General features: G+C 36.3%; 1 protein-coding gene across 2 annotated transcripts in view; it reads left to right on the top strand.

The window, feature by feature from the left end:
- The window catches only part of btbd11a (BTB (POZ) domain containing 11a), a 127,994-nt gene extending 104,063 nt beyond the window's left edge, over nt 1–23,931 (top strand). Inside the window, exons 4-17 of one of the 2 annotated variants that reach the window (XM_016574665.1) lie at nt 4,398–4,550; nt 5,470–5,635; nt 7,135–7,224; nt 9,180–9,281; nt 9,969–10,062; nt 13,064–13,199; nt 14,648–14,871; nt 15,414–15,592; nt 17,022–17,127; nt 17,819–17,921; nt 18,765–18,846; nt 19,043–19,111; nt 19,488–19,601; nt 22,750–23,931. In XM_016574665.1, coding sequence (XP_016430151.1) covers nt 4,398–4,550; nt 5,470–5,635; nt 7,135–7,224; nt 9,180–9,281; nt 9,969–10,062; nt 13,064–13,199; nt 14,648–14,871; nt 15,414–15,592; nt 17,022–17,127; nt 17,819–17,921; nt 18,765–18,846; nt 19,043–19,111; nt 19,488–19,601; nt 22,750–22,971 — 1,840 coding nt within the window. In that variant the 3' untranslated portion in view covers nt 22,972–23,931. The remainder of the gene's footprint in view (nt 1–4,397; nt 4,551–5,469; nt 5,636–7,134; nt 7,225–9,179; nt 9,282–9,968; nt 10,063–13,063; nt 13,200–14,647; nt 14,872–15,413; nt 15,593–17,021; nt 17,128–17,818; nt 17,922–18,764; nt 18,847–19,042; nt 19,112–19,487; nt 19,602–22,749) is intronic. The other variant, XM_016574666.1, reaches the window with a different exon arrangement.
- The last annotated feature ends 3,039 nt before the right edge of the window (nt 23,932–26,970 follow it).

Below are 26,970 nucleotides of genomic sequence, written 5' to 3'. Positions count from 1 at the left end.
TGACAGGACAGGCAGAGAGTTCACCGACGGCCTCCATAGCCGTGACAGGACGGGACGAGAGTTCACAGACGGCCTTCATAGGCGTGACAGGACAAGCAGGGGGTTCGCAACCGGCCTCTATAGCTGGGACAGGATGAGTAGAGAGTTTGCAAACGGCCTCTATAGTTGGGACAGGATGAGCAGAGAGTTCAAGATCGGCTGTGACATAACGGGGCGCTGTTGTGTCCGCCATTTTGCGATCAGGCTCTGGTACAGCCGCCACTTCAGTCACAGACACTGTGTCGCGTACTTCCTCCGCGACACGATTCATGAAGATCGGCTGTGACATAACGGGGCGCTGTTGTGTTCGCCATTTTGCTATCAGGCTCCGCTGTCGCCGCCATTTTGTGAGCGTGCTCTGGTACAGCCGCCACTTCAGTCACAGACACTGTGTCGCGTTCTTCCTCCGCGACACCCACAGTAAACAAAGATCCAACAGTCAACAAGGCATAATCCATTAACTGAGCGGGTGATGAACGTGAACGTTTAGACCGAAGAGGTTGATTTATGCCATCGCAGAAAAACTCTATCAATAAACAGTCTGGTAAATCAGTATAGTGAGCGATGGCTAAAAACTCTCGAATATGGTTCTCCAATGATCGTGGGCCCTGTTTAAGGGCTAATAAAATTCTTGCCGTGTTCATACCTGGCCAATATCCACTTGAACAGCTGCTGGATCCTTGTGTGACCGAGTATTCTGTAACGGGGCTGACAAGACGTGAGACGTGCGCATCCATATGCAAGCTTTATTAACATGAGAGGAGGTCAGAAACACAGGCAGGGTCGAACGGTGGCAAACAGGTATATGGCGGGCAAGACACAAGAATAGTCCTAGGGCTAGCGTAGGTCAACGATTAGCGAACAGGATCACAAGGGCGAGACTAAAGGGATAAATCCAGGAAAACAGGCACAGATCAAAAACCGAGAAAACAGACAAGGCAAGACTAGGCTGGGCTAGGAAGCTAAAGAGGGCTCTGTAGAGTAGCTATCACTGCTGGCGATAAGTGCATACAATACTCGGCAGAGAATGGTTGTTTGAGTGAGTGTTATATAGTGAGTGAGTGATATGAAACAGCTGTGTGCAATCAGTGCTGTGTGCAATCAGTGCAATGAATGATGGGATATGTAGTCCGGGGTGATATGCAACAGTGTGTAGTGCGAGAGTCAATGAAAATGGAAAGGGTGACCTCTGATGGCTAGCAGACGGAAGTTCATGGACCGGATTCGTGACAGCAGTTGAGATAAATCAGGCAGGTTATCTGTCTTTGGTGGCTGGAACAATAGTTCTGCCCATTCTTATCTAAATATCAGTATTGGCCAGTGAAAACAGTATATTGTTCACTAATTATTACTAGCTCTAAGAAATATCTGCTTCAGTGCATCCTGAAAAATACATTACTTTAAGTCTTTTCACCTGGCAGATGATAAAACAGCTGAAAAATCCATGAAAAAAAAATGCTTAAGCAGGGACCTGTGCCTTATCTAGGCACACCTAGAAAAATTAACACATAGCAACAAGAAACAACCACTTAAAACACCGTGGCAATGCTATGCAGCTTCCAGTAACCCGGTACATGATGGTGGCGACATTTTCGTCAAATGACATCTAGTGCACTGTTGCTTTGTGCAGTACGTCCTTTTTCTGTATGTCAATTTATGCCCAAGAGTTTTTCAATCACCATGGGGTTACTTAAGACCGCATTCACACTATAAGGGCACAGGGATGCCAAAGAGAACGTGATTTCAACGTAATCTTTAATTCCCTTATGCAGTGTTGTAGCACAATGAAGATACAGTAGAACTCTTAACTCCTGTTGGAGGAGAGCGTTAATGGATTGTTACGGAGTTATGTTCAGCATCCGCTCCACATTGATAAATCCATCAGGACATCTCGTCCCAGGCAGTCCCACGTCACTCAGATGTGATAAAAAGCCCCCTATCCAAGGACCCTGTGGGACGCCCATGCAATGCTCGACAGAATAGGTGCATCAGCGAGCTGCCTCCTTCTCCAGGGACAGACAGTCTGCTCTATTATATTCATTTTTTTCTTGGCCTCTCACAGAAGAATGAGAGAGTAGAGGAAGAAAGAGAGAGAGTGAAAGATGAGAAAATTACAGAAAAAAATCAAATAGATGGTAGGTGAGGATAGAATAAAAATGAGTGGGGGTGGTGGGGGGGTGGTAATGAATAGAGATGGAGAAAGAAAACAAGAGATCAGAGTGAAGGAGCGTCTGGAGAGGTTCAGGGTTGTGGCTTTAGATTTCAGACTTGAGTCGAGTGGACTTTTGTGGATGTGCTGAGTGACATTTCATCAGCCTTTTAACTTTCCAACTGCAGAGGGAAAATACACCAGGGGCACGTGAACGCTCATATCCACACTGCATAATGCATAATTTCCAACATAAAATACACTGAAAGATCTAAGTAACTTATTTCTTAGAAGCAATTTTTCTAGATCTGAAAGACGAACTGTTCTCAAATTGACAGTTTGGCAATATTTGCCACCTTTTAATTTATTCATTTATTGTTTTAATTTATTGTTTGTGTATGGGCATGGATATGTATTGTGATAAAAATATCTTATTTGACACTAATACATTTTATACATATTAAATGTAAAAATAATTAGAATAAATTATAATATGTAATAAATTGTATTATATATAATAAATGTAATATAAATAGAAATCTATCAGGGTTTCCGTGGGTCCTTAAAAAGTCTTAAATGGTACAAGAAACGGCTTAATTAGGATTTCAAGAGGTCTTAAATTTGGGGCCGGAAAGACAATAGTTGTAAAATGGCTGAATTGACGATTAAACTTCAAAAGGGTATGATTTTCATATGATATTCATTCATGGGTTCTTTTTTCATTGGTTTTGTAATGTGGAGTGTCTGCTGAGATGTTTTTATTGTATTTCTCCTTAGTTCAGAGTACCCTGACAGGCAAATTATTTCCATAAATCAGTGGAATTTATCTTAGCAAAATGTTTATGAAAACCTTGACATTTTTCAGGAGATCTCTTGCAAGTGGAGACCCTTTTGATAGGGCAACTCCCTTCCTCTGGTCAATGCAAAGTTGTCGAAATCTGTAGTTCAACAAAAAAAAAAAGAACGTCTCCATTCTTCAGCCAGTTGTGGCTTCAATTTAAAACACCAGACTGGAATGAGAACCACGTCCTTTTCCTCTAAACATTTCTACGAAAGGGAGGGGAGCGGAGAAGCACATTATTCAGGCAGAAGAGAAACAGAGAAGGGTTTGCGGTTTGTTTTGGCGGAGCTCGGATTCCTGGCAGGCTTTCTTGCGGTGGGTAGGTGTCCGGGTAGGAAGAGTGTGGATTGTGCAAAGCTAGCTGTTAGACGCAGGTCACTGGAAGCACAATTAGAAGATGATAGAGGGTTCAAGATGAAGCTTGATGGTTTTGTTCCCTTGAATAAGTTTTGGAAAGGCATTTTTCTAGGGTCAAATGCCTCCTCCTTTTTATTTACGTCCAAGTGTGTGTGCACAGACAACTAATTTGGAAATTATGATAGCATGGTTTGTCCAACACACTGCATGCTTTTTAACACAGAGGGGTGTTTGCAACAAGTTTGACACAAAGACAAGTGTAGGCGGACACAAATGTGTATGTTTCTCATATTGTCATATTATTAAGCTGTTGGCATTATTAGCATATTGATCCACAACAACCTGGCAACACTCTAAACTCGGTTAAACTGCAGTGCAATAATGCTGCTCGGAAATGCTTGAAGCAAAATATTCATGGTCATAATCATCGTGACTCACTGCAGTTGAGTCAACTTCCACATATTCCTCAACCTTTGCCCTGTAAAGAATAGTTTTGAATCTTATATATGTAAAACTGGCAGTTGGCACAATGGAAAAAGTGTAATAGAAGCACATTTGCAGCTGTTTAATTATATTTTTGCCTTCAAATTCATCTGTTGTAATGAGAGTGTTTTCTTGGTAATGAGCAGCTCAAGTCTCCAGCTTTCTTTTTCTGACTGAAAACTTGTCAGGATGGCAACAGGTCTTTTATATTCCGCCACTCTAATTAGATGCAGCTTAGCACTGGTAATTAGTAGCAACTGTAATCCCACCAGAGAGCTTATGATTACTTCTCTAATGTATCCTGAAGCTGCACACAAACAGATGTGTCCATTCAAAATGGAAATCGCAAAGGTGATTAGAAGAAAACATATGTTAACAGACAAAGGTTTGGACGCAATGGACTTAATTTGTATCTTATGATCTTAAAAACCTTTGATCTGAAGGCTTAGTGCTTAAATGCTAGAAATTATGAAAAATTATGAATGTTTGGGGGTAAACATCAAATATGTCTCTCTTGCGGCTCTGCAGGCCGTTCCTGGTGTTGCCTCCGCTGATGGAGTGGATCCGGGTGGCCGTGGCGCACACAGAACACCGCCGAAGCTTCTCTGTGGACAGCGACGATGTACGACAGGCAGCCCGACTGCTGTTACCTGGGGTGGACTGTGAGCCGCGGCAGCTAAAGTATGTTTGGGATGCAACGTCACTTCCATACATGCACAAATACACAGTCGGCACGCACACTATGCACGTAGAAGGCCTTAATGAACAATTAATCATTCACTGAAGGACAGTACAAACACACAACATGTACTCATACTGCATCCCTTATGAATTAAGTATCCTTAACTTCCTGTGTGGCTTTAGTTTCAAGTGACAGGCTCTGAAGTGCTATGTAAATGGCTTTTAACATGGTCATACAGTAGTTATTTTCAGGAGCACTCTATTAACTTCACAGATACAGGATATCTTGGCAAACAAACAACGTTTCATGTCAGGGTTTCTTTTTCCATGGCAACAATAAATTGAAGTGAAATCTAGCCATATTATTTATTTAGCTATTTATTTATTTATTAAGAGCCTGGTAGTAGTTTCTGTTAAAGAAATTATATTGTTTATGAATTAAATTAAAGATCAAAAATAATATATTATTATAATATATAAATAGTTTTATAATATAAAATGTTATTTATTTATAATGTTTTTATGTTTGTTTATATATAAATAATATATATTGTATTTTTACTTTTTTATTATATATACAATATGTATTATATATTATATACAGTATTATATATAACAAAGATTTCAGGTAATTATTAATGTACTTTTATAATACATGTATATGTTATTCACATGTAAGTTTATGTAATATAAATAATTTTAATATTTATATTTAATATTTATAAATACATGTAATATTTGTTATATATATATTGTATACTGTTGTAAATGTTTATATTTAAATTAAATTAAATTAACAACAAATAAATTAAAAAAAACAATTTAAAAAGATGAAAACAAATGAAAGCCATAGTCACTGAGTAGTATTTCTTGTTTGGAGGTGTGTAACTGGGGTCTGGACTGTCCTTTTATTCAACAGAGCAGACGACTGCTTCTCTGCCACACGGAAACTGGACGCTGCATCCACAGAAGCAAAATTCCTGCAGGACCTGGGGTTCCGGATGCTCAACTGCGGACGAACTGACCTGGTCAAGCAAGCAGTCAACATGCTCGGGCCAGATGGCATTAACAGTATGAGTGAACAGGTGGGCACTGATATATTTACACACACATATAATCCCACATTTGTGTGAAATTCAGGCCTGACTTTACTAGATTATAAATTTTTCTCTTTTTTTTATCTCTGATTGCTAAAAGTAACACTTGATGATATGGTGGCCATGTTAGTCATTTTAAATTGAATAGAATTAATTACAACACCAACAACCTAATAACAGAGTGTGATTATGAGCAGCTCCACAAAATATTTGTCATGAAATAATCACACATCCATTAGTATTAGTCAGCACTTGCACTGTAATTACTCCCTGATGTAAATACCAATGAAAACTGTGACTTTTCTCACATCTGCCTTCCATTGTTTCCTCCTTCGTCAGCCTCAAACCATTAAATATTTGAGCATCAATTACATTTCTGCAGCATGTCATTGTAGAAGAAAAATGCCCTAGTAGGTTTCTTATTATATATGTGAAGAAAGATGAACCACATAGTCATTTAGATGCTAAGAAAATAAATAAAAAAGTTGCATGACCTTTAAATAAGGAAAAATGTTGCTGATCCGTGTAGGAAGCATCAATTGTGATAGCAGTCATGACACTCAGTATTATGAATCAAATGTCATCTGTATCCAGCGCTGGGATTATGTTACTGTCACAGTCTGTCTTGAACACAGCAGCCAGTTTATGCAAAGAATGACGGCGACATGCCGATGCTGACAAAATGGATTAAACTAACATGAAAAATTGAAGCGACACAGAGGCAAAACCAGACAACTGCGGGAAATGTGATGACAAAGATAATTGTTGGAGTCCAGCTGGGAATCATTGAGAGTAACTCCATCTTACTCGGGAAGAGTTGCTCCAAAATCACGCTGGCAAATATGGTACTCGTTATTTTAAGAAGAGCCTTGAGGGAAAATACGTCTCAACTGACAAATGAATCTCCTTCTTCATGGTAAAAACTGTTTGCAGAATTGCATCCTCTTGAGTTAGTAATACAATTAAGTGTTTATAGTGAGTTTTTAGGCACAGCATGAAGCAGGGTGTGTAAACCCCTTTCACTGTGGTAAAGTCACTGTAACGTAGAGGATCAAGAGACTTGTTACTTTATTAAACAGTATATAAATATAATTTATTAGCACAACATGACTCTGAAAAGGTATTAATGGTTTATGTTGTCCAAAGACTTTAAATGCTCAAAGACTGTGTTTAAAAACATAGCTAATTGCTGACTTTGTGCCTTCATGCACTGATACTTATGTTTGTGTTTCACTAAAGCAGCTGTAGATTTGATGGTCTATAGAATGCATTGTTTTCTGTTTAAAGTGTATTAATTGAGGATCATCCATAAAGACTAGTGTTCTGCTCAGTTCATTTAAATGGGCATTTTAGGGTCTCATGAAAAGGTTATTTTCAGACTTTGCTTAACTAGTGCCGCAGTAGCTTGTGCTGTAGGCTCTACCGCAATGGGCTCATACTATGACACGTGTACTGTAGGTGTTCAGCGTTTTTTGTTTGTTGTTTAGGGTATGACCCCTCTTATGTATGCGTGCGTCCGTGGGGACGAGGCCATGGTGCAAATGCTGCTGGACGCTGGAGCAGATATCAACAGTGAGGTCAGTATTTATTGGTGGACAATTCTGAAGTGTCTTGTAGCATGTTTTTGCTCTGTCTCTATTAAGCTAACCTGTCTCTATAAAAATTACAAACTAAACTCTCTGTCCTCTTCCCGATGCTGTTTGCATGAGCTTTTGAATTAAAAAGTGGTTGTATGTGCATGTAGGTGTGTCTACTTAGGTTCTCATGGATCTCATGAATATTTAATGAGATTACAAGCAAATGAGATGTGCTGTTTTTGTCCTATTTTTAATGCTATTTATATAAAAAGGTGGGAAAATGCAATGATTGCCTAAAGTAGATACACTGATTGTGAAGCACTGAGGTTGAAAGCATGAAACATGAAAATTTGATTCAATTGGCTACCGTGCATAAAACAACAGTTACTCAGTCATGCTAATATAAAAGTCCTTCATTTATTTTAAAGCAACATGTTTCATGTATTTGCCTTAGGGATGAATCTCCTGAAACCGATCAAGAATGTGTCCAGGTCTTATTTCACCATACAGAGTTATATGTTGCATAAAGAAAATGAAGCCTGTTTTTGTATCATTACATTTTCTGCATTGTGACATTATTTTCATGGCAATTAAGCATGTTTTCTGATTATTACCATAATGCGAGTACTGGAAAAAGTGGTATCGGTGCATCCCTAGTAATTACTGTAAATTAGTTTATTCTTAACTGTATTACAGTAATTGTTCTTGGTCTTATTTCACCATACAGAGTTATATGTTGCATAAAGAAAATGAAGCCTGTTTTTGTATCATTACATTTTCTGCATTGTGACATTATTTTCATGGCAATTAAGCATGTTTTCTGATTATTACCATAATATGGATGAGAATTCTCAGTATTCTCAATGTTGATTGTAATTACTGTAAATTAGTTTATTCTTAACTGTATTACAGTAATTGTTCTTAAAAAAAAAGATTAAAATCAGCATTTGTTAAAGGCACTGTAACAAATACACCACAATGAATACTTTAAATTGATTATTTCATGGTTTTAAAATAGCCTTCATTCTACTTGTGCAAAATGTAATAAATTTGGGGGATTCTTGACTTTCTTGACCGTTTTTCATGAAATTCACTTTTGTATATGTCATGATGTGATCTTGTGCTCTTTTACCTTTTGTCGTCTTTTTCGTTTGACCCTTAGAAGACAAGTTGCTGACTTGAGCACAAAGCACCAAATGCATATACAGTGATATGCATTTGTAAAGAATTTGCATTTGTACATTTGTAAAGAAGGTAATGCATTACCTTCTTTTACAAATTGCATTAAGCTCAAGAAGAGTATCAGCAAGTGGGCAGATGTGCAGTTATTTGCCTAAAGTTTCCTTGTGCAAACAATTGTTTGACTTTAACCCCATCTGAACAATTGGTTCCAAGAGGTCATGTTTGCTTAGATATGAACAGATGCCTGCATAATTTATCCCCTGATTACAGGAGAGCTCAGTTTTGCATGCAGTACAGCTGTAAGCGTTAATGCCAGACAAGCCTTCTTTTTTGGTGCTTTGTACACGAGTCATTTCTCACTTACACCTCTAGCGTTTGAACTCGCTGCCAGTTATTCTTCCTGCAGTCTTTGCATTATCGCTATGAAAACCAAACTAACTAGATCCTAAACCGTAGTCAGGATTTTAAGTAAAGCGAGGAGGGCGTGTAGGAGTTGTCCAAAGGAGAAGTAACGCAAGTAAACTCCAGATTAATGTGGACTGGATGGAAAGAAGGAATTGACAAACGAGCACTAGCTCTTTCTTCTTCTCTTTGCTTGAATTAACAAAACAGCCAGACGGCGGAAGAACTTTCCAACTTTCCGCTCACTCATTCACTCATTCCTTCCCCCTTTTTTTTTCTCGCACTCCTGCAATTCCGCAACTGGAGCTCAGTGTGCTGGTATATAATGGCTGAATTTTTCTCTCCCTGAACTTCACCTATATGATTCCCAGGTGCCCAGCTCACTACACAAGCACCCCTCAGTTTATCCTGACACCAGGCAGGGGACTCCACTCACATTCGCCGTGTTACACGGACACGTCCCTGTCGTGCAGGTAGTGGCGCTGTCAATGCCTTCCACCTTTGCACTTTCCTCAGTTATTATTATGATGCCACCATCATAATAATAATGGCACAAAGAAACAGTTCGATGTTAGTTGTGGGCTGGATGGTGCTGCCCTGGTTCAGAGGAACTTGAATGTGCGTAGATTGGTATCATGAATAGGAAGAATGAGGAATGCTTTGAAGATAGAGGCCAGTTTATTGACTGTGCACTCTATTTTTTACCACAAAAGTGGAATAAAGTCTTACTTTGACAATAAATACTAGAAGTGTTGAATCCGATGACCTACTAAGGCCCACTTATTTAGCTCTTCCAGGAAAATGGAAAGGCAAGGTGATATTTCTTGGGATGCTTAATCTCCCACAAGCACACATCCACCACAGTTGGAGATATTATCAAAATCCTTCTCTTTGTTGCTTTCTGTAGGAATAATTTCCCATTTTCCTTTTTAAACCAGACAAACAGACCAAAATCGTCCACTTAAAGCATCAAGAGTGAAAGAAATTATGACCAGATTACCATAAAGATGTTTGCTAGTTGGAGGTGGCCTAGGTGATGAAAAGAGCAGGCTAATTTAATGCAATTACAGCATTTATATTTACCGATGTCTTGGTGATATTAAAGTTAAAACCTCTGAAATGTGTTTTATAATGATTGTACTTCTCAACTTATTGAGCAGCTTCTACTGGATGCCCAAACAAACGTGGAGGGAGCGATTCAAGATGGCACAGAGAACTACACAGAGACGCCTCTACAGTTGGCGTCTGCGGCAGGTACCGCAAAACACATCATCAACACCGCTCAGTGACCCCAAAATGTATTTTGGACACTGAGGCCACAGAAATGTGTGAATTTCATTGATTAAATAGCAAAATGTCAAACCTAGTGGCATCTGCAAACATAGAGCTAAAAAATAAGAAAATTTTTGAGTCAAGGTTATTTTATTGGATGTACTGTATAAAGTTAGTTCCCCTCAAGTTCACACAGTCCAAATACTTTATCTTAATTTTTAACAATATGTCTTGTTTTATCTTTTAAAAACTTTAAGTTTGCTGTTAAAATAAATGCCAGTTGGGTTTTGCTATTTAAGTTTGATATCAAATGCAGTATTTTTTGTTTTTTTTTACATTTTTACAGTATCAACATTTGATTGACTATTTCAGAATTTTTCACACTTCATTAATTTTATTCAATTATATATATATATATTAAATTTTTATTGATTTATTGACATGAATATGATTTGCTAAAATAACAGAAACTTTCACACATTTTTTTTTACATGCATTACACTACAAAATTTACTAAAATAATATTTTTCACGTTATTTATTTATTTGTTTTTGACATGACTATGATTTGCTAAAGTAACAGATTTTTATGACACTTGCAGTGCAGTGACTGTACCTTTAGCTGGTATATCTTTGTACCTTATTCACCCCTAAAGGGTGCATAAGTACCTTAAATAGCAAATACAACTATTTTAGTCCATACAGTGAAAGTCAATGGGGTCCAAAACAATGTTAGACCAAACTCAAAAAACTCAAAACGTGGAGACGTACTTCAAGGTCGAAATTTGCGCTGTTTAGGGGTAGATAAGGCACTTTTGAGAGAACAACCCTAGTGACATTTACATTATGGAGATTCCATGTGAGTGAAATCTTTGATGACGAAGAGTGAACAAGTTTTTTGTGCATTAGATGAATCTGCATTAGATGGTGTTGTATGATACATTCAGGACCCATTTTTAAATGGTTACATTCTGTTCCTTTTGTGCCTCTAATTTCGGCAAAATGGTCCTTGCAGACTGTGAGCTGACAAACTGAAGACATTATACTTTTGAGCCCCAGTCTGGTTCCAGAAATGTAATAGTATTATTCAGAGACTGATGGGGCTACATGGCTCTCAAGAGCCCTTTGCAAACTTGCTAATGAGCCTTAGCGACAGCTTCTTTTTTTTTTTTTTTTACATCCACAGTGTGAATGTGACAAGTCCACATGGTGGAATTATGTATGGAAACCAGTGCCAAATGAGATTTCATAATCCCGGCTGTGGCAGTCCTATGAATATGAATTGACCTGAGTGATATTCATTTACATTTGCAGAGTGTTTTCCAGCATAATGCTGAAAATTACCTGTCTGCCCCACTTAGTGTACAAACTCTTGAAGACTTGGGTAATGCAGGTTTCAGTCAGCTGGTAATGGACACCTTCTTGGTGATAAAAACAGATGGGGTGCACAAAAATTGTATCATCTCCTGCAGAGGAGGAGAATGAAGGAGCACAAGCCAAACCGATTGAGCTGAAATGTCTAGAAACAGGTTTAACCATATGCCTGTGTTCCCCTGTGACCCAACAGAAATGGCTGTGGATGGGATTGTTTGAGCCTCATCGGATCCAAAACTCATCAGGCCTCATTGATTATGCCCCATTTGCTGTATGCTGGCTCAATTACCTCCACTGTTAGCATTCAGGATTTCCTTCTAATGTAGAAACACTTTCCCCTCATTACTCTATGTGGATGTGCACAGGACAGCCTGCTAATTTACATTAGCAAATCAATCTGGGGACGGGTTGCTAGGCGGTCTTACTGATAATGACTTTTTCCTGTAGCTCAACTGGTAAAACACGAACTCGCAACATCAACATCATGGGTTTGACTCTCTGGATTCACATGCTAGTAAAATGTGTACATTCATTTTTATGACCCATTTAAGGTCAAACCATGACAGAAAAGAAATAAAGGACTTTTGCTTTTAAATTTATGCTGTATCTGATTTTGATTGAGGGAATAAAAACAACAAACAAAATCCACATTTCAATCCCCTTAATAAACTAAACAAACAAAAAAAAAGAAATAAATTATACAAATATTTTCTAGCCCAATGTGTTATAAACCTGGAAAAAAGGGGTTACATGACTGACTAAAATACAGTAACTGAGAATTTTTCACACTTTCACAATTTATTTAATTATTTGTTATTTTATGGTTATGTTTGGCTATAACAATTTTTCTCACTTTTTATCACAATTATTTTTATTAATTTCTTGACATGATTATGATAGACTATAATAACAGATTTTTCACACCTAATTTATTTAGTTATTCTTATTAATTTTGTTTTATTAATTTTTGATTTATTGACATGACTGGTTTGCTAAAATAAGTTGTTGTTTTTGTTGTTTTCTTTTTACAATTTTTACACTATCAACACATAATTGACTAAAATAACAGAATTTATTTATTTATTTATTTTTATTAATTTTGTTTTGTTTATTTTTTATTTATTGACAGGACTATGATTTACTGAGATTTTCACACTTTTTAATTTTTTTTCCACTATAAACACAGGATTAACAAATAAATATTTTCACACTTTTTATTAAATATTAAATCATTTAATTGTATTAAATCATTTAATTTTATTTATTTTTGATTTATTGACATGATTTGCTAATATAGCACTTTTTTCCACACTTTTTATTTATGTATTTGTTACATTTATTACACTATCAAAACGTAATTTCTGATAATTCTTTCCCACTTCATTTATTTATTGACATGATTATGATTGACTAACACATTTTTTCACACTTGATTTTTTTTACACTTTATCAACATATGATTGACTAAAATAACTGACTTTTTATAACTTTTTTACATATGCCACTAGTTGTAAACAGCAATGTGGTAGTAGGCGTCTAATTATTGCAATTGCTTTGAATAAAACCATCAACCAAATTAATTTAATATAAATTGTCTTGCATTTTAACAGGTAACTTTGAGCTGGTCAGTCTGCTTTTGGAAAGAGGAGCAGACCCTTTGATTGGCACCACTTACCGTAATGGCATTTCCTCCGGTCCGCTGGGTGAAATGAACTCGTACAGCCTGGCAGCATCACATGGACACAGGTAACACACACCCAATGACTCAACAGCATATGAAACATATAAAGTGACAACACGTTCTCCACCAGCACAACAGGGAACCAAACTTTCATTAGTTCATTGACACATTTGTCACCACATATCATTATTACTGTGTCCTTATACATCATTCTGACTGCAGAAACTCAATCTATCAGATCTGAACCCATGATGTGTTGTTATTGGCATGCATAAAAGCTGAGCTGGTGTATTTGGCTGCAAAATCGTGTGTAATTTACTACCATAATTCCAGCCCCATCACTCTCCATCGCTGGTGAACGTATGGATGACTGCGTGCTCATTCATTTACTCTCACCTATGGCCAGCGCTGCATAATGGAAACTCATTGAAATTCACACTGCAAACGTCTGAATGAGAATCCAGTGTGTTCGACGGCCAACTCACTCACCTCTGCAGTATTAAGGCAATCCGTTATAAATAGCGTCAGAGAGGGACGCGTAGCGAGGTCTGAGCCAGAACTGGATGTCTTTGGCCTAGAGATGTTTGTAGTGGTGCATGCCGCAGCGATTGGTCGTTTATGCATATTAGATCAGTTGCAGAGCGCTGGTACTTTTATGAAGGTATATGAGTTTACAGAGACATACAATTCTGAGAAAATGCAGCAAAGCAGAGAAGAAAAACACATTGGAATGCATTGATAAATGGAAGTCATAAACAAAGAAGCGCTCAAGGCATTTCATAGATGTTTCATAGAACTCTTTGTTCTCATCAATCCGCTGATTATAAAAATGATGCAAGCAAGTAATCCTCGTGTCTAATGACTTTGTTTAAAACAGTCAGATTATGAAAGTGTTTTTGCCTTCTAAAAACAATAACCAAAGTCAAATAAAACAGAGTCAAACAAAACACTCATATTTATCTCATATTATTCTGAATCTCATCCTTTTACTACCGTTCAAAAGTTTGGGGTTGGTAAAAAAAAAAATTATTTAGTCAAACAACAGTAATAACAGTAATACTGTGAAATAATATTACAATTTAAAATAACAGTTTTATATTTATTAGATTTTAAAATGTAATTTATTCCAAAGCTGAATTTTTAATTCAAAATTGCACATGATCCTTCAGAAATCATGGTAATAAGCTAATAATTTGGTGATCAAGAAACATTTGTTTTTATTATCAATGGATCAAGAAACATGTGTTATTATTATTAATGCATAAAAAAGTTGTAATATTATTTTTAATATTAAAAATATTAATATGCGTATATTTTTCAGGATTTATTTGATGAATAGTAATCATAAACGTCATCTGATGTCATGCAATAGCCAGTGTAAAAAATAAAAAAATAAATCTTAAAAAATGTCATGTTGTGTTTCATGGAAAAAGTAACAGCAGGTTTGTAAACAACATAAAAAAATGTGTGAGTGAACTATTCCTTTAATGAGTATAAATACTTGCTACTGTAGAAACGTGTTCCGGAAGCTTCTGTCCCAGGTGGAAAAGGACAAGGGGGACGTGCTGTCTCTGGAGGAGATCCTAGCCGAGGGCTCTGAGACCGTAGAGAGGAGAACGCCACAGAACGAAGCCACCCTCCGGACAGGCAAGGCCAAACTAAGGGCCCTCCGCGAGGCCATGTACCACAGTGCCGAGCACGGCCATGTGGACATTACCATAGACATCCGCAGCCTGGGTTAGTAAAAACACTGCACGATTACCACAGACATCAACCGACTGGCTCACTTCTGTCATGCAGCGATTAGTCTCAGCCTCAGACAGCATCTATTGCACATAAAAATGACAAGCACTAGTTGACCAATCTTACCGGCTTATGCAACTTCCTGCATAAGTGCACAAATCCCTTTCTTTATCAGTCCATTGTGATTAATATATGACAAATTTTTGAGGCTGAACTAATCACTTGCCAAAGTTTACCAGGTTAGTGCATCAAATCTTTGAAAGACACTCTTTGAAAGATGTTTGAGGCCTTTAATAGTTAGTTAACAAGAAAAGAGTATCTATTGTTTATTTTGCTTTGTTTTCTGTCATGAAATCATTATGCATCATATTTATCTACTAACACTATTTACACTGCCATTAGTCATTAGTACTCCTTACAGAAGTTTGACAGATTGATGGATGGGACATGCTTAATATTTTGTGTGGGTGGATGGACAGATCGATTCTGAAGAGTCACATCACATACATTAACTGATACATTGATTCCATATGCAGGCGTGCCCTGGACCCTGCACACGTGGCTGGAGTCCCTGCGAACGTGCTTCGTGCAGCAGCGGCGGCCGCTGATCCAAGGCCTGCTGAAGGACTTCAGCTGCATTAAAGAAGACGAGTACACGGAGGAACTCATCACGCACGGACTGCCACTCATGTTCCAGATCCTTCGAGCCAGCAAGGTCCATTCTCAGGGCTTTATTATAGTCTGAGACCGTTTTAATCCTGTGTTTACATGCTGATCATATCAGGAGACATTCATAGTGTAGTATTTATGGTTTTAGTCACCTGTGCAACTTCTTGTTTGTTGATGTTTGTTTAAGTGTGAAGTGTTTAAATTCAGAGCTGCTGCTCTCCCCCTTTCTGACATTAGTGTTATTTATGTACTATTACAGTATTTATTAATGTTGAATTATCTTTTATTTTTAAATTTTAAGTTTTCATTTTAATTATGTTCTTATGTAATTTTTATTAGGTTTTTTAAATATTTCCGTTTAGCTTTAATTAATAAAAAAAAAAAATTATTTTAAAAAAATTTAATTACCATATAGAATGATTTCTGAAGGATCATGTGACACTGAAAACGGAAGTAATGCTGAAAATTAAACTTTGCCATCACAATAATAAATTACATTTTAAAATATATTCAGATAAAAAACTGTGATTTTAAATTGTAATAATGTTTCATAATATTACTGTATTACAATATTTCAGTATTGTTGATCTAATAAACGAAGCATTGGTATGCCCCCAAACGTTTGAGCAGTATGAGTACATACAGTGTAGAATTTATCATAGTGAACAAAAAAATTTAATTACATTTTTTTTTTTTATATTTATTTTTATTTCAGTTTCGGTTTTAGTCATTTTGGTGCTTCATTTCATGTAGTGAAGGCAACATTTCTAATTTTGGTTCAAGTTTTTCAACTAATATTTTTATTTTATTTTATTTTATTATTTTATTTTATTTCAGCTTTATTCCAAATAACGAAAACAATTTTTAATAGTTTTGTCTGCCATTGGTTGAATAAAACAGGTAGTCCCGCACAAACATGTTTGATAGTGGCACAGTATTAAACTTTTTGGCAAAATGTAGTTTGGCAAAATTATATGTGTGTATAATTTACATTTAAAAAATGTTGAAATACTTTCTTCTATCCTAGCTAATGTTTTCAAATATTATTAAAATATTAGCTTGGATAGAAGAAAGTAAATTATACACAAATGTAATTTAATAGATTTAATTTGTACCTTATTTACTGATTGAGGCTTTTGTCTTAGCAATGTGTGCTTCAGTCTCTCTGATATTACAGCATAGTTTCGTTGTCATATTACCATTTCAATTATTTTGCAGCACTTCAGAATTTAATGTCCCTCGTAAGTCTCTGCATTATTGTTATCACTGCGTGTCAGTCCCTGACTCCAAGCAAACAGGCAATCAATGTCAGCAACACCAGTTCCAGCTTTCTCTGTACTTAACATCATAAATCCTCTAATTACAGAGCTCATCATAAGTGCTGTGTTAGGATTACCGTAGGCTTGGATGCGTTTTACTTTTAGATAACAGAATTCAAGGTCTAACTACAGTGAATGTGTTTGTGTGCTCTACAGAACGAAGTTATCAGCCAGCAGCTGTCAGTCATCTTTACCCAATGCTACGGGCCTTTCCCAATCCCCAAACTCACAGAGATCAAAAAGAAGCAAACGTCTCGTTTGGGTGAGTATGTCAGTTGCAGCTCCTTGTTCAGTTCATCTTCAAAAGCGACTCCAGCTCTGCCCTGCCTCTACTAACAATATCAATAATTGAATAATATCAAACAAGCAAGAATGCTTTGCCTGTGCCGCAATTCAGTACATCAACAAAACTGCTTGTGCACGACACTTTTATAAACAATAAGTTAAATAGCATAACTTACGTTTTAGACACAACATGGCCAGTAATTTTGTTTATTCTTGCTTTGCTAATGAAAAATAGAGTTGACTGGAACTATCTGTTCAATTTAGATCAATAATAAAGGCCAACTCAGCTTGTGCTGCACAAGGATTCACATTTATCTGAATTAATTGGTGAAGTGTGCTTGTTAAATCCATGCAAACTACAGTTCTAGGGCACACAAGGACACTTTCTCTCAGGAGACACAAAAATACAATTAAAGAATATTCAATTTTGTTCAAATTTAATTTGACTCAAAGTTTTGGAGGAACACTAGTGCCATCTAGGCTTTGGTTAAGCTATTGCAATTATAAAACAGACATATTTCATGCTTTTTCTTGTAATGTGTTGATGACAGCCTGTCAAACACAACACATGGCAGTACTGAATAATGAAGAACCTGGTGTAATCACTGTTGTGTAATATTGCATCTCCGTTGTGGGGACTTCAACATTTGATTTGTTGCTTCCTACAGATCCACACTTTCTCAATAATAAAGAGATGTCTGACGTGACGTTTCTGGTGGAAGGAAAGCCCTTTTATGCCCATAAAGTGCTGCTCTTCACTGCCTCCCCAAGGTATGTCTTCATATTGTGGAATTTATTACACAGCAGGGGCGCCAGAACTTGGGACTTTGGTTCTTCACTTTTAGCACATACACTAAATTAGTTGGCTCACATTAAAAACACTTTTTAAAATTTACTAACGATTACAAATCACTGTAGTTTCAGCTCCTTATGTTATTTCAAACAACATCATATGTGCTCATGAACTGAGCAAAAACAACAAATTTCTCACAAATCAGAGGGAATTCAACAGAATTTATATATATTTTGTTTAATTTCATGTAGCAAAGGCAGCTTTTCTAATTTTAGTTTATTTGTTTAAACAAATACTTATTTATATTATTTCAGCTTTGTTTTAATTAACAAAAACTTCAGAAGAGCGAAGATAAAATTTATGTAAAGAAATAGGCATATATATTAAACTGAAATGTAAACAATTTAATATAATAATATAATTTAATATAATAATATAAATTTAGCTATTTTGTATATGCTTTACTCCATCTCAATATAACATTTTGATAATAAAAGCTAATGTAGATATATCTGAGCAGACATAAGACCTTTTCAAATCTGCAATGTCTACAAGAATAATAATTCGTGCAGGGACTGGATGGTCTAGGAGGGTAATGTCAGAATGAACTCATTCATATTCATGAGTTCATTATCATTCAGTGACATCACAGCCTGCTCATCTACCGCACACCCGTCCCACTCTAGAACTCATTCCTGCACCACTGCATGGTTTTCAGAATAACTGCATATCTTACATCTTATATCTTTACTGAGCTCTCTATAAATACTTGATTTAGTAATAATACAGCTTTTAAAGGATGTTCATGTTTCTCTTTCCAGGTTTAAGTCTCTGCTCTCTAACAGACCAGCGGCTGAGAACACGTGCATCGAGATCAGTCATGTCAAGTACAACATTTTTCAGGTTGGAATCTACTGACTCATAAATCCCACTATAACTCATGTCGGTATTACAGTCAAACTATGCTAGTCTAATTCCTACCTCTGTCAGCACAATTCAGCTTTAATGACAAAATGTGTCTGTATGTTTGTGACTGATGCTAAGCTTGTCTGCCTTAAAATGTTTCGTGGAAGTTTGAGAACATTTTGTTGTGTTTCAGCTGGTAATGCAGTATCTCTACTGTGGCGGCACTGAGTCACTGCACATCAGGAACACTGAAGTTATGGAGGTATTAAATATTCCCTTCTCTTTTCATCCTTTATGATCATAATTCCTCCTACCCTAAACCATTTTTACCACCCAGACACTAATGATGACTTAATGACTGATGACTTGAGAGGACGTTGAATGTGATGAATGAATGAGTTACGGTCTGATGATATGGGGAAGATTACTCATGGAAAACACTTTAAGAAAAATATATAATATATTATCTCTCATTTATCTCCATCGTTACCAGATGGAGGCTCTCTTGCACGTAGAACTGCAGCAGAAATTGTGATAAATGCTTATGTATTTTAAATTTAATTAAGTGATTGCTCTTGATTGTGATAAACCTGAAAGCTTGATGAGTTTGGCTCATTGTTGGTCCCTCTGCTTCAAAGCTCCTGTCTGCAGCCAAGTTCTTCCAACTTGAAGCTCTCCAAAGACACTGTGAAATCATCTGCTCCAAGAACATCACCACTGACACCTGCGTGGACATATACAAACATGCCAAGGTACGCTGAAACATTCATTTATGACTGTCGTTCTATCAGAATTTTCACACGTACAAATTATTACTAAATTGTATGAAAATGAAATTTCCCCATTGAATCATTTATTTATTTTGTGCAGTATACTTTATTTCTTTTTTTTACTTATTTAATTGTAGTAATTTTATTAAATAATACAACCCCAATTCCAGAAAAGGGATGTTTTGTAAAATGCAATAAAATCAAGAATCTGTGGTTTGTTAACTGTCTTTAACCTTCATTTAATTGACAAAGGTACACTTAAAAGATTTCCAGTGTTTTCATTGACCAACTTGATTGTATTTTGTAAATGTAAACAATTGGTAACACTTTATTTTAGGGTCTCTTAACTTGTTGCTTATTAGCATGCATATTACTAGAATATTAGCCATTTATTAGTACTAATTAAGCACATATTAATGCCTTATTCTACATGACCTTATTCTACATCCCTAATCCTACCCAATACCTAAACTTAACAACTAACTTACTAACTATTAATAAGCAGCAAATTAGGAATTTATTGAGGGAAAAATCATAGTTAATAGTGAATAAGTGTTCCCTATTCTAAAGTGTTACCACAATTTTTAATTTTGATGGCTGCAACACACTCCACAAACGTTGGGACAGAGTCATAATAAAAGTGAAAAGGTTATAGAATATCCAAGCTAAACTGTTTTGAAACAGTCCACAGTAAGCAGGTGAATTGGTAATAGATCAGGGTATCATGATTGGGTTTATACAGAGCATCCTGTCTTTGCCAGCAAAGCTGGATCGTGGCTCACCCCTTTGTGCCAAATTTCATGAGAGAAGTGTAAAAAAAAAATCACATTTCCCAATGCAAAATTGCAAAGAATTTCGGTCTTTCACCAACTGCCATACATAATTTTGTGAAAAGATTCAGGGAATCCAGAGAAATGTCAGTACATGTAGGGCAAGGCAGGACACCTCAGTTGAATGTGGGACCTTTGAGCCCTCAGATGGCATTGCATAAGAAACCGTCAAGCTGCTGTGTGAAATATAGCCGCATGGGCTCAGGAGTACTATAGAAAACTGTCGTCACTTAACACAGTCTGCAGCAGAATCAAGAAATGCAACTTGAATCTCTGTTACTCTAGGAGAAAGCTTTACATCAATTCTAGGTAGAGACACCAGTGAGTTCTCTGGGCCAGAGCTCATCTCAGATAGTCAAAAAGACTATGTGGAATAGAAATGTGTGCTGTGGTCAGATGAGTCCACATTTCAACTTGTTTCTGGGAAAAATGGACGTCGAGTTCTCAGTCCCAAAGACGAAAAGGGACCATCCAGACTTCAATTAGTGACAGATGCAAAAGCAAACGTCTGTCATAGTATGGGGGTGCAGTAGAGCAAACTGCATGGGTGACTTGCATATGTGCGAAGGTACCATTGACATAGAGGCATATATTGGGTTTGTACAGAGACACATACTGCCATCAAGATGACATCTTTCATGGGAAGTCCATGGTTATTAGATCAAGGCAAAGCCAGGTCTTATTTTGCATGTGCTACAACAGCGTTCTGTAAACACATGTTGATGTGACTGACTGGCCAGCAGATCTGTCTCCTGTTGAAAATGTATGGCCCATCACTATGGACTGTTGAGCAGCTGAAGTCTTGTATCAAGCGAGACTGGGCAAAAATGTTGCTTGCAAAACTTTAAAAATTAGCATCCTTAATTCCCAGATGATTAAAAGGTGTAATTAAAAGGAAAGGTGATTTGACACATGCCTCTGTCCCAACTTTTTTGGAGTGTGTTGAAAGTGACATGACATGAAAGTGACATATCCATCAAAATCAAAATTTGTTTATAATTACAAAATAAAATCAAGTTGGCCAGTGAAAACATTGGAAATGTTTTCCTTGTACTTTAGTCAATTAAATAAAGGTTAAAGAGAATGAACAAATATTCTTGATTTTATGGCATTTCATAAAACGTCCCAACTTGGGGTTGTACTAGTAAAATAATAAAAGAATAATAAATAAAAATAAATATTATTATTCTTATAAATATTTGTATTCATATTAATTTATCTATTAGATTATTCTTTTTAATAAAAGCAATAAAACCATAATAATAATTTCCAATAATAATAATACTTTCCTATAATATTATTAATCATATATTTATTTTGTGCAGTATACATTTATGTATTCTTCATTTTTATTAACCATAATATTATATAATTTGAATTGTATTAAATAAAATTATAAATATTAGTGTTATATATTTTATATGTACAATTTATTATGTATATTTTGATCATATAATAATGAATATGCATATATTTATTTATCTATTAATTTATTGTTTTTAATAAAAGCAATAAAACCTTGTATTTAATCCAGTATTATTATTATTATTATTATTATTTATTTTGTGCAGTACACATTTATTTTTTATTTTGTATTAATAATAATGAAATTTTAATTGTATTGAAAAAATAATAAATATTATTACACACATATTTATATGTATAATGTATATACATAATGTATATACAAAATATTAGCACAGACCGAATAGGGAAAATTACTTATGTAAATTGTATATTTATTCATTCATTTATTATTTTTGCAGTTTAGCCAATTGCCAAACATAATCCTAGGTTATCTTACTCCATGTTTTGCCTTGTTTATACATTGCCCTGGATTAGTTATTTTATCTGTGTAGTCAGGTTTGGACATTGCACACTGCATATTAACATTCTTATTTGCATATTCATAAGGTTAATAACATTAATTAGACTAATACAGCATGCCAACAAGAATGCAACCTGCTTTAATAATTACTCATCCGTCTGTGTAAATGTCACCATCTTAATTTGCTTTAGAAATATACTACAAAAAAGTGTGTGCGCCATCATTTTGAACCATTTCCCTCAGATGCAAACTAAACATGAACGTTTCTGTATGAGGTACATTACGTTATAGTAAAGGATGTTATTTTATTGTGTACCTCTGGATACTGTATACCTTTGCAGGGCTTCATAATTCAGGATTAAATACAACCTAATTAAGAAAAAGAAATTCAATCCATTAACATAAAGTAAGAATAGTGCTGAAATCTCTATTAGGAATGTTAAGTCTCACATTATGTTTCACACATCCTCAGTTCCTGGGGGCTCTGGAGTTGGCAGCCTTCATCGAGGGCTACTTCCTGAAGAACATGGTGCTCCTGATCGAGCTGGAGAACTTTAAGCAGCTACTGTATGAGGTTCCTGCAGAGAGCCCCGGTCCAGGCCCGTCCTACGACGTCCTCCATGACCTCGAGAGAACCCTGGCCCTGCGGATCCGCTCCATCCATCTCTCCACTTCCAAGGGCTCCATCGTCTGACACTTTGGCCAAACTCACACCAACCGCTCCATACAGCGCTTTTTCATCGAGAACTCCATTAATTGTGTGCCAACCGGTTGGAGACATTTCAAACATCACCGCCATCATGAACCAGCACTGCCCCGACGGGATATACTGTAGGGAAGACCGAGAGATTGAGTGTCACTGCACAGGCTCACACCTCCACAACGTTGCAGAAACGTCAGCCTGCTGAACTCATACCATTCCAAGGGCTGCGTTTATGTTGTGGAAACATTCTAACAATGTTATGACAGCATTATGACGCCCGACCAACGTTAGTGCCCAGGGAAACCATGGCTCCTGATGTCATTACTGCCTCAGCAATGCATGCAAATGGATGGGGTTCATTTTTAGGTGGAACTGTCTTGGAGAACGATTGTTATGCTACCTGCCGAGGACAGTTTTACATTACTCTCCAATTGACGTTATATTGTTAGCCTGCCTTCTGAACCTTAAATTTGTGTAACATTCCCTTCAAGTAACACTAAACGCTAAACAAACGATGCATGTTAAGTTAGGTGATGCTGCCATCAAGTTCCCCTAAGCCATTTGTGTTCAAGTTGGACAATAACATCCACTAGGTGGAGAGTTTTACAAAGGAGGTGTTTTGTATACTTAATACTCACATCCAACTACGACTTTTGGTATTTGTGTCACTGAACAATAAGAATGCCAGCTGTTTAAATCCTAGCACTTGTGTTTAACGCTTTGCGGTTCTAAGGAATACCTTCAGCCATTTGTAGACTGATCCAACACAAATTATCCAACCAATGTTAGACTAAACTTGTTGCTTTTAGTTTATACGTCTCACCGAAAGTTCATTGTGTCCACCAGCGCATTAGGCCTGAGCTATTTGTTTCAACCCACACATTTTAAAGACCCTCTAATCTACCACGGTGCTTAGTACACTTAAAACTGAGCAGTTCATCCTTGCCTTGAGGTCACATCTGTGTCAAATCTGTGTCAAATAACCTGCATGGATCCTCCGCAGCCTGTCTGGATCTTCTGTAAAATACAAAAAAGCTCATTTTCCTTTTCATGGATGCAGATTTACTAGCGACCCTTTGTGCGATTGTGTCCACCAGCGCATTAGGCCTGAGCTATTTGTTTCAACCCACACATTTTAAAGACCCTCTAATCTACCACGGTGCTTAGTACACTTAAAACTGAGCAGTTCATCCTTGCCTTGAGGTCACATAACCAACGATCTGTGTCAAATAACCTGCATGGATCCTCCGCAGCCTGTCTGGATCTTCTGTAAAATACAAAAAAGCTCATTTTCCTTTTCGTGGATGCAGATTTACTAGCGACCCTTTGTGCGGGACTCTACTGTCTTCGTTGCTTGCGAGTCTGTCGAAATCATGCGTTATGAAAGATGCCATTGCACTGGTCGCCACCTTCGTGACCCAATGTACATATTCCCAGTCCTCACCTGCTGCACTGCTTTTGTTCAATGTGAAAAATGTGAAGCCAACTCCAAACAAGCTGTTTTAAGTGAGCATGTTCCGGTTTTCCTGTGTTCGTCTGTAATCCTTCAGGATGTTGGCAAGTTCGAAACTGTACTGGACGTATGGTGTTACCAGCAGAAGATTTTGTTGGCCAGGCTGAACCCAAAGTAACAGATTTAGAAATATATAAAGCATTTCATCCAAAGATTATCCAGAAATGACATCAGAATTTCAACCAAATACTCAATTTATTGGCACACATGAGATATGAATATTGGATAATATACGATTATAAAGGTACGCATCTTACACATGCTGGTAGTGAGGTCCAAGAGTCCTGGTTTGTTTAGAGATGTGTTGTATGATTTATATTTCATGTACAGTAATGGAATAACTTGGTTATGAACATCCTCATGTAACATGAAAAGTTGGATTATTGCTAAATTTGCCAATTAAAATACATATAGATTATTGATATGTAGCTGACTATGGAATAACAATGTCATGATGCAAATAATTTATAACTGTGAAGATACATTTATTTTAAAGAAACTTAGCATAGTTACTTTATTTTCTTACGAAGTACATTTATTGTGAAATCCCTGTCTGCTATTTTGTGTAACAGAGATAATAAGTCATAATGTAACTGTATCTGTCATTGCATTTGCAAAATGCCATTGCTTTGATAAACTAGCACAAAAACTGACACGGATAAATCATGTTTATGTCATTTTGAAGATCGGACCTGATAATTTGCAATGTCTTCAGTAAACCCCACCATTTGTGTTCGCAAAACTGGATTTGTAAAAGCAATACTTGGCACAAATATGTCCATGCAAGGTTAGTTTTCTCATCTGACCTATTACTTGTGCTTAGCATGGATGCTTCTCCATGTAGCCAGATGTAAAGCAGAGGTCAATGTCATGAAGTGTTTGTAAAAGCTGTACACCTCACATAAAAAAAAGACTTGCTCTGTGTTTCTTGGCTTCAGCTTTTTTCTGCTTCAAGGCTGTTAAACATGCTTTAACTCTCCACTAATGCACACCTTTTGACATGTTTATTAGACAAAAACCTGCATGCTTTCGCTGAATCAGAGTCGAACAGAATTTGTTTGCTATTATCATTTCACTTGATTAAAACATTGTACATTGTACAAAAGATATATAGAGAAATATATATAGAACTTGGTGTAAATATAAGGGACGTGGTTGAGTTTAACAATCGAAAAAACAAGAATGTTACACTTGTGCTGCAGTACAGTTGTTCAATGACATGCATTTTGTGTACAGTCAATAGAAATGACCACGATTGACCACTGTGTTGGGTCGTCATTAAATTTCTGTGACAAACTGTTGAGTCTTGATTGATTAACTTTAAGTGTGTTCAGTAGAGTTTTTGGATGAGTGTGGATGAAATTGTATGCATTCCTCAACATGTAAAGAGGGTTGGTTAGATAGAGATCAAGTTGGTAAGTCGTTTTTGTAGGAGAAACTGGTGTCTCTTGAGTTTACAGGTTAAATGCCCAAATGGAAACAAATAGAAAATGTTCATGTTATTTAGTTCTGTCAGGACCACTATCGTCAAAGATGATTGACAATTAGCATACAGTTTGGATTGGCGGTATGGTTCTGTTCTGGGCAAGAACTCCCTGCGCATCCATGCAGCCTAGCATGGATGAGAGCAGGGAGAGCAGCGATAACCCTAATGATAGCATTAATGTATTAATTAAACAAAGGAGTTGCTGTATTCTAGTTCTATATTACACATTGTACATTATACATTCATTATTTACATGACAATGACTTATTCACATAGAAAAGTCTAATTTAAATATCACAGTGAATTTGGGGGGGATCAGAAACATTTGGATTTAAACTAGGGCTGTCAATTCGATAAATCACAATTAATCGCATCCAAAATAAATGTTTGTGTTTAGATAATATATGTGTGTATATACATGTATATATAAATAGCCTACACATAGGCCTACATGCATGTATATATTTATGAAATGTTTACATGTATATATAATCATATTTATGTATGATTATAGGCCTATTATATATAAATAGAAATATATTACATATATTTCTTAAACATACATGTATGTGTGTGCATTTATATACCTCATTTGTAAGTCGCTTTGGATAAAAGCGTCTGCTAAATGACTAAATAATAATAAAAAAATTTTTTTAAAAAATACATATATATAGGCCTACATATACAGTACACACACACATAGGTTATATTATGTAAACATAAACCTTTATTTTGGTTGTGATTAATCGATTTGACACCCTAATTTAAACTACAGAATCCAATCTCTAGTTTTTTTTGGAAGGTAGCAACAAGAATTAAATTAAGAGAGTTTAATCAAGCATACGTTTTATTTTGATCTGAGTAGTTTTAAAGACGAGATTAAACTTGGTAATCAATACAGCCTACACCTGATATTTGTTTTGGTTAATTGCCCACGGTGTATTTAAGTGGTCCTGGACCCCCAGAACCACACTGATTGTCTGGACCCCCA

Source organism: Sinocyclocheilus rhinocerous, unplaced genomic scaffold (assembly GCF_001515625.1).
Source record: "Sinocyclocheilus rhinocerous isolate Xijiao unplaced genomic scaffold, SAMN03320098_v1.1 scaffold1164, whole genome shotgun sequence".
Lineage (NCBI taxonomy): Eukaryota > Metazoa > Chordata > Actinopteri > Cypriniformes > Cyprinidae > Sinocyclocheilus > Sinocyclocheilus rhinocerous.
Note: the sequence above shows the minus strand (reverse complement) of the source record. Positions and strands in the feature narration are given on the sequence as shown.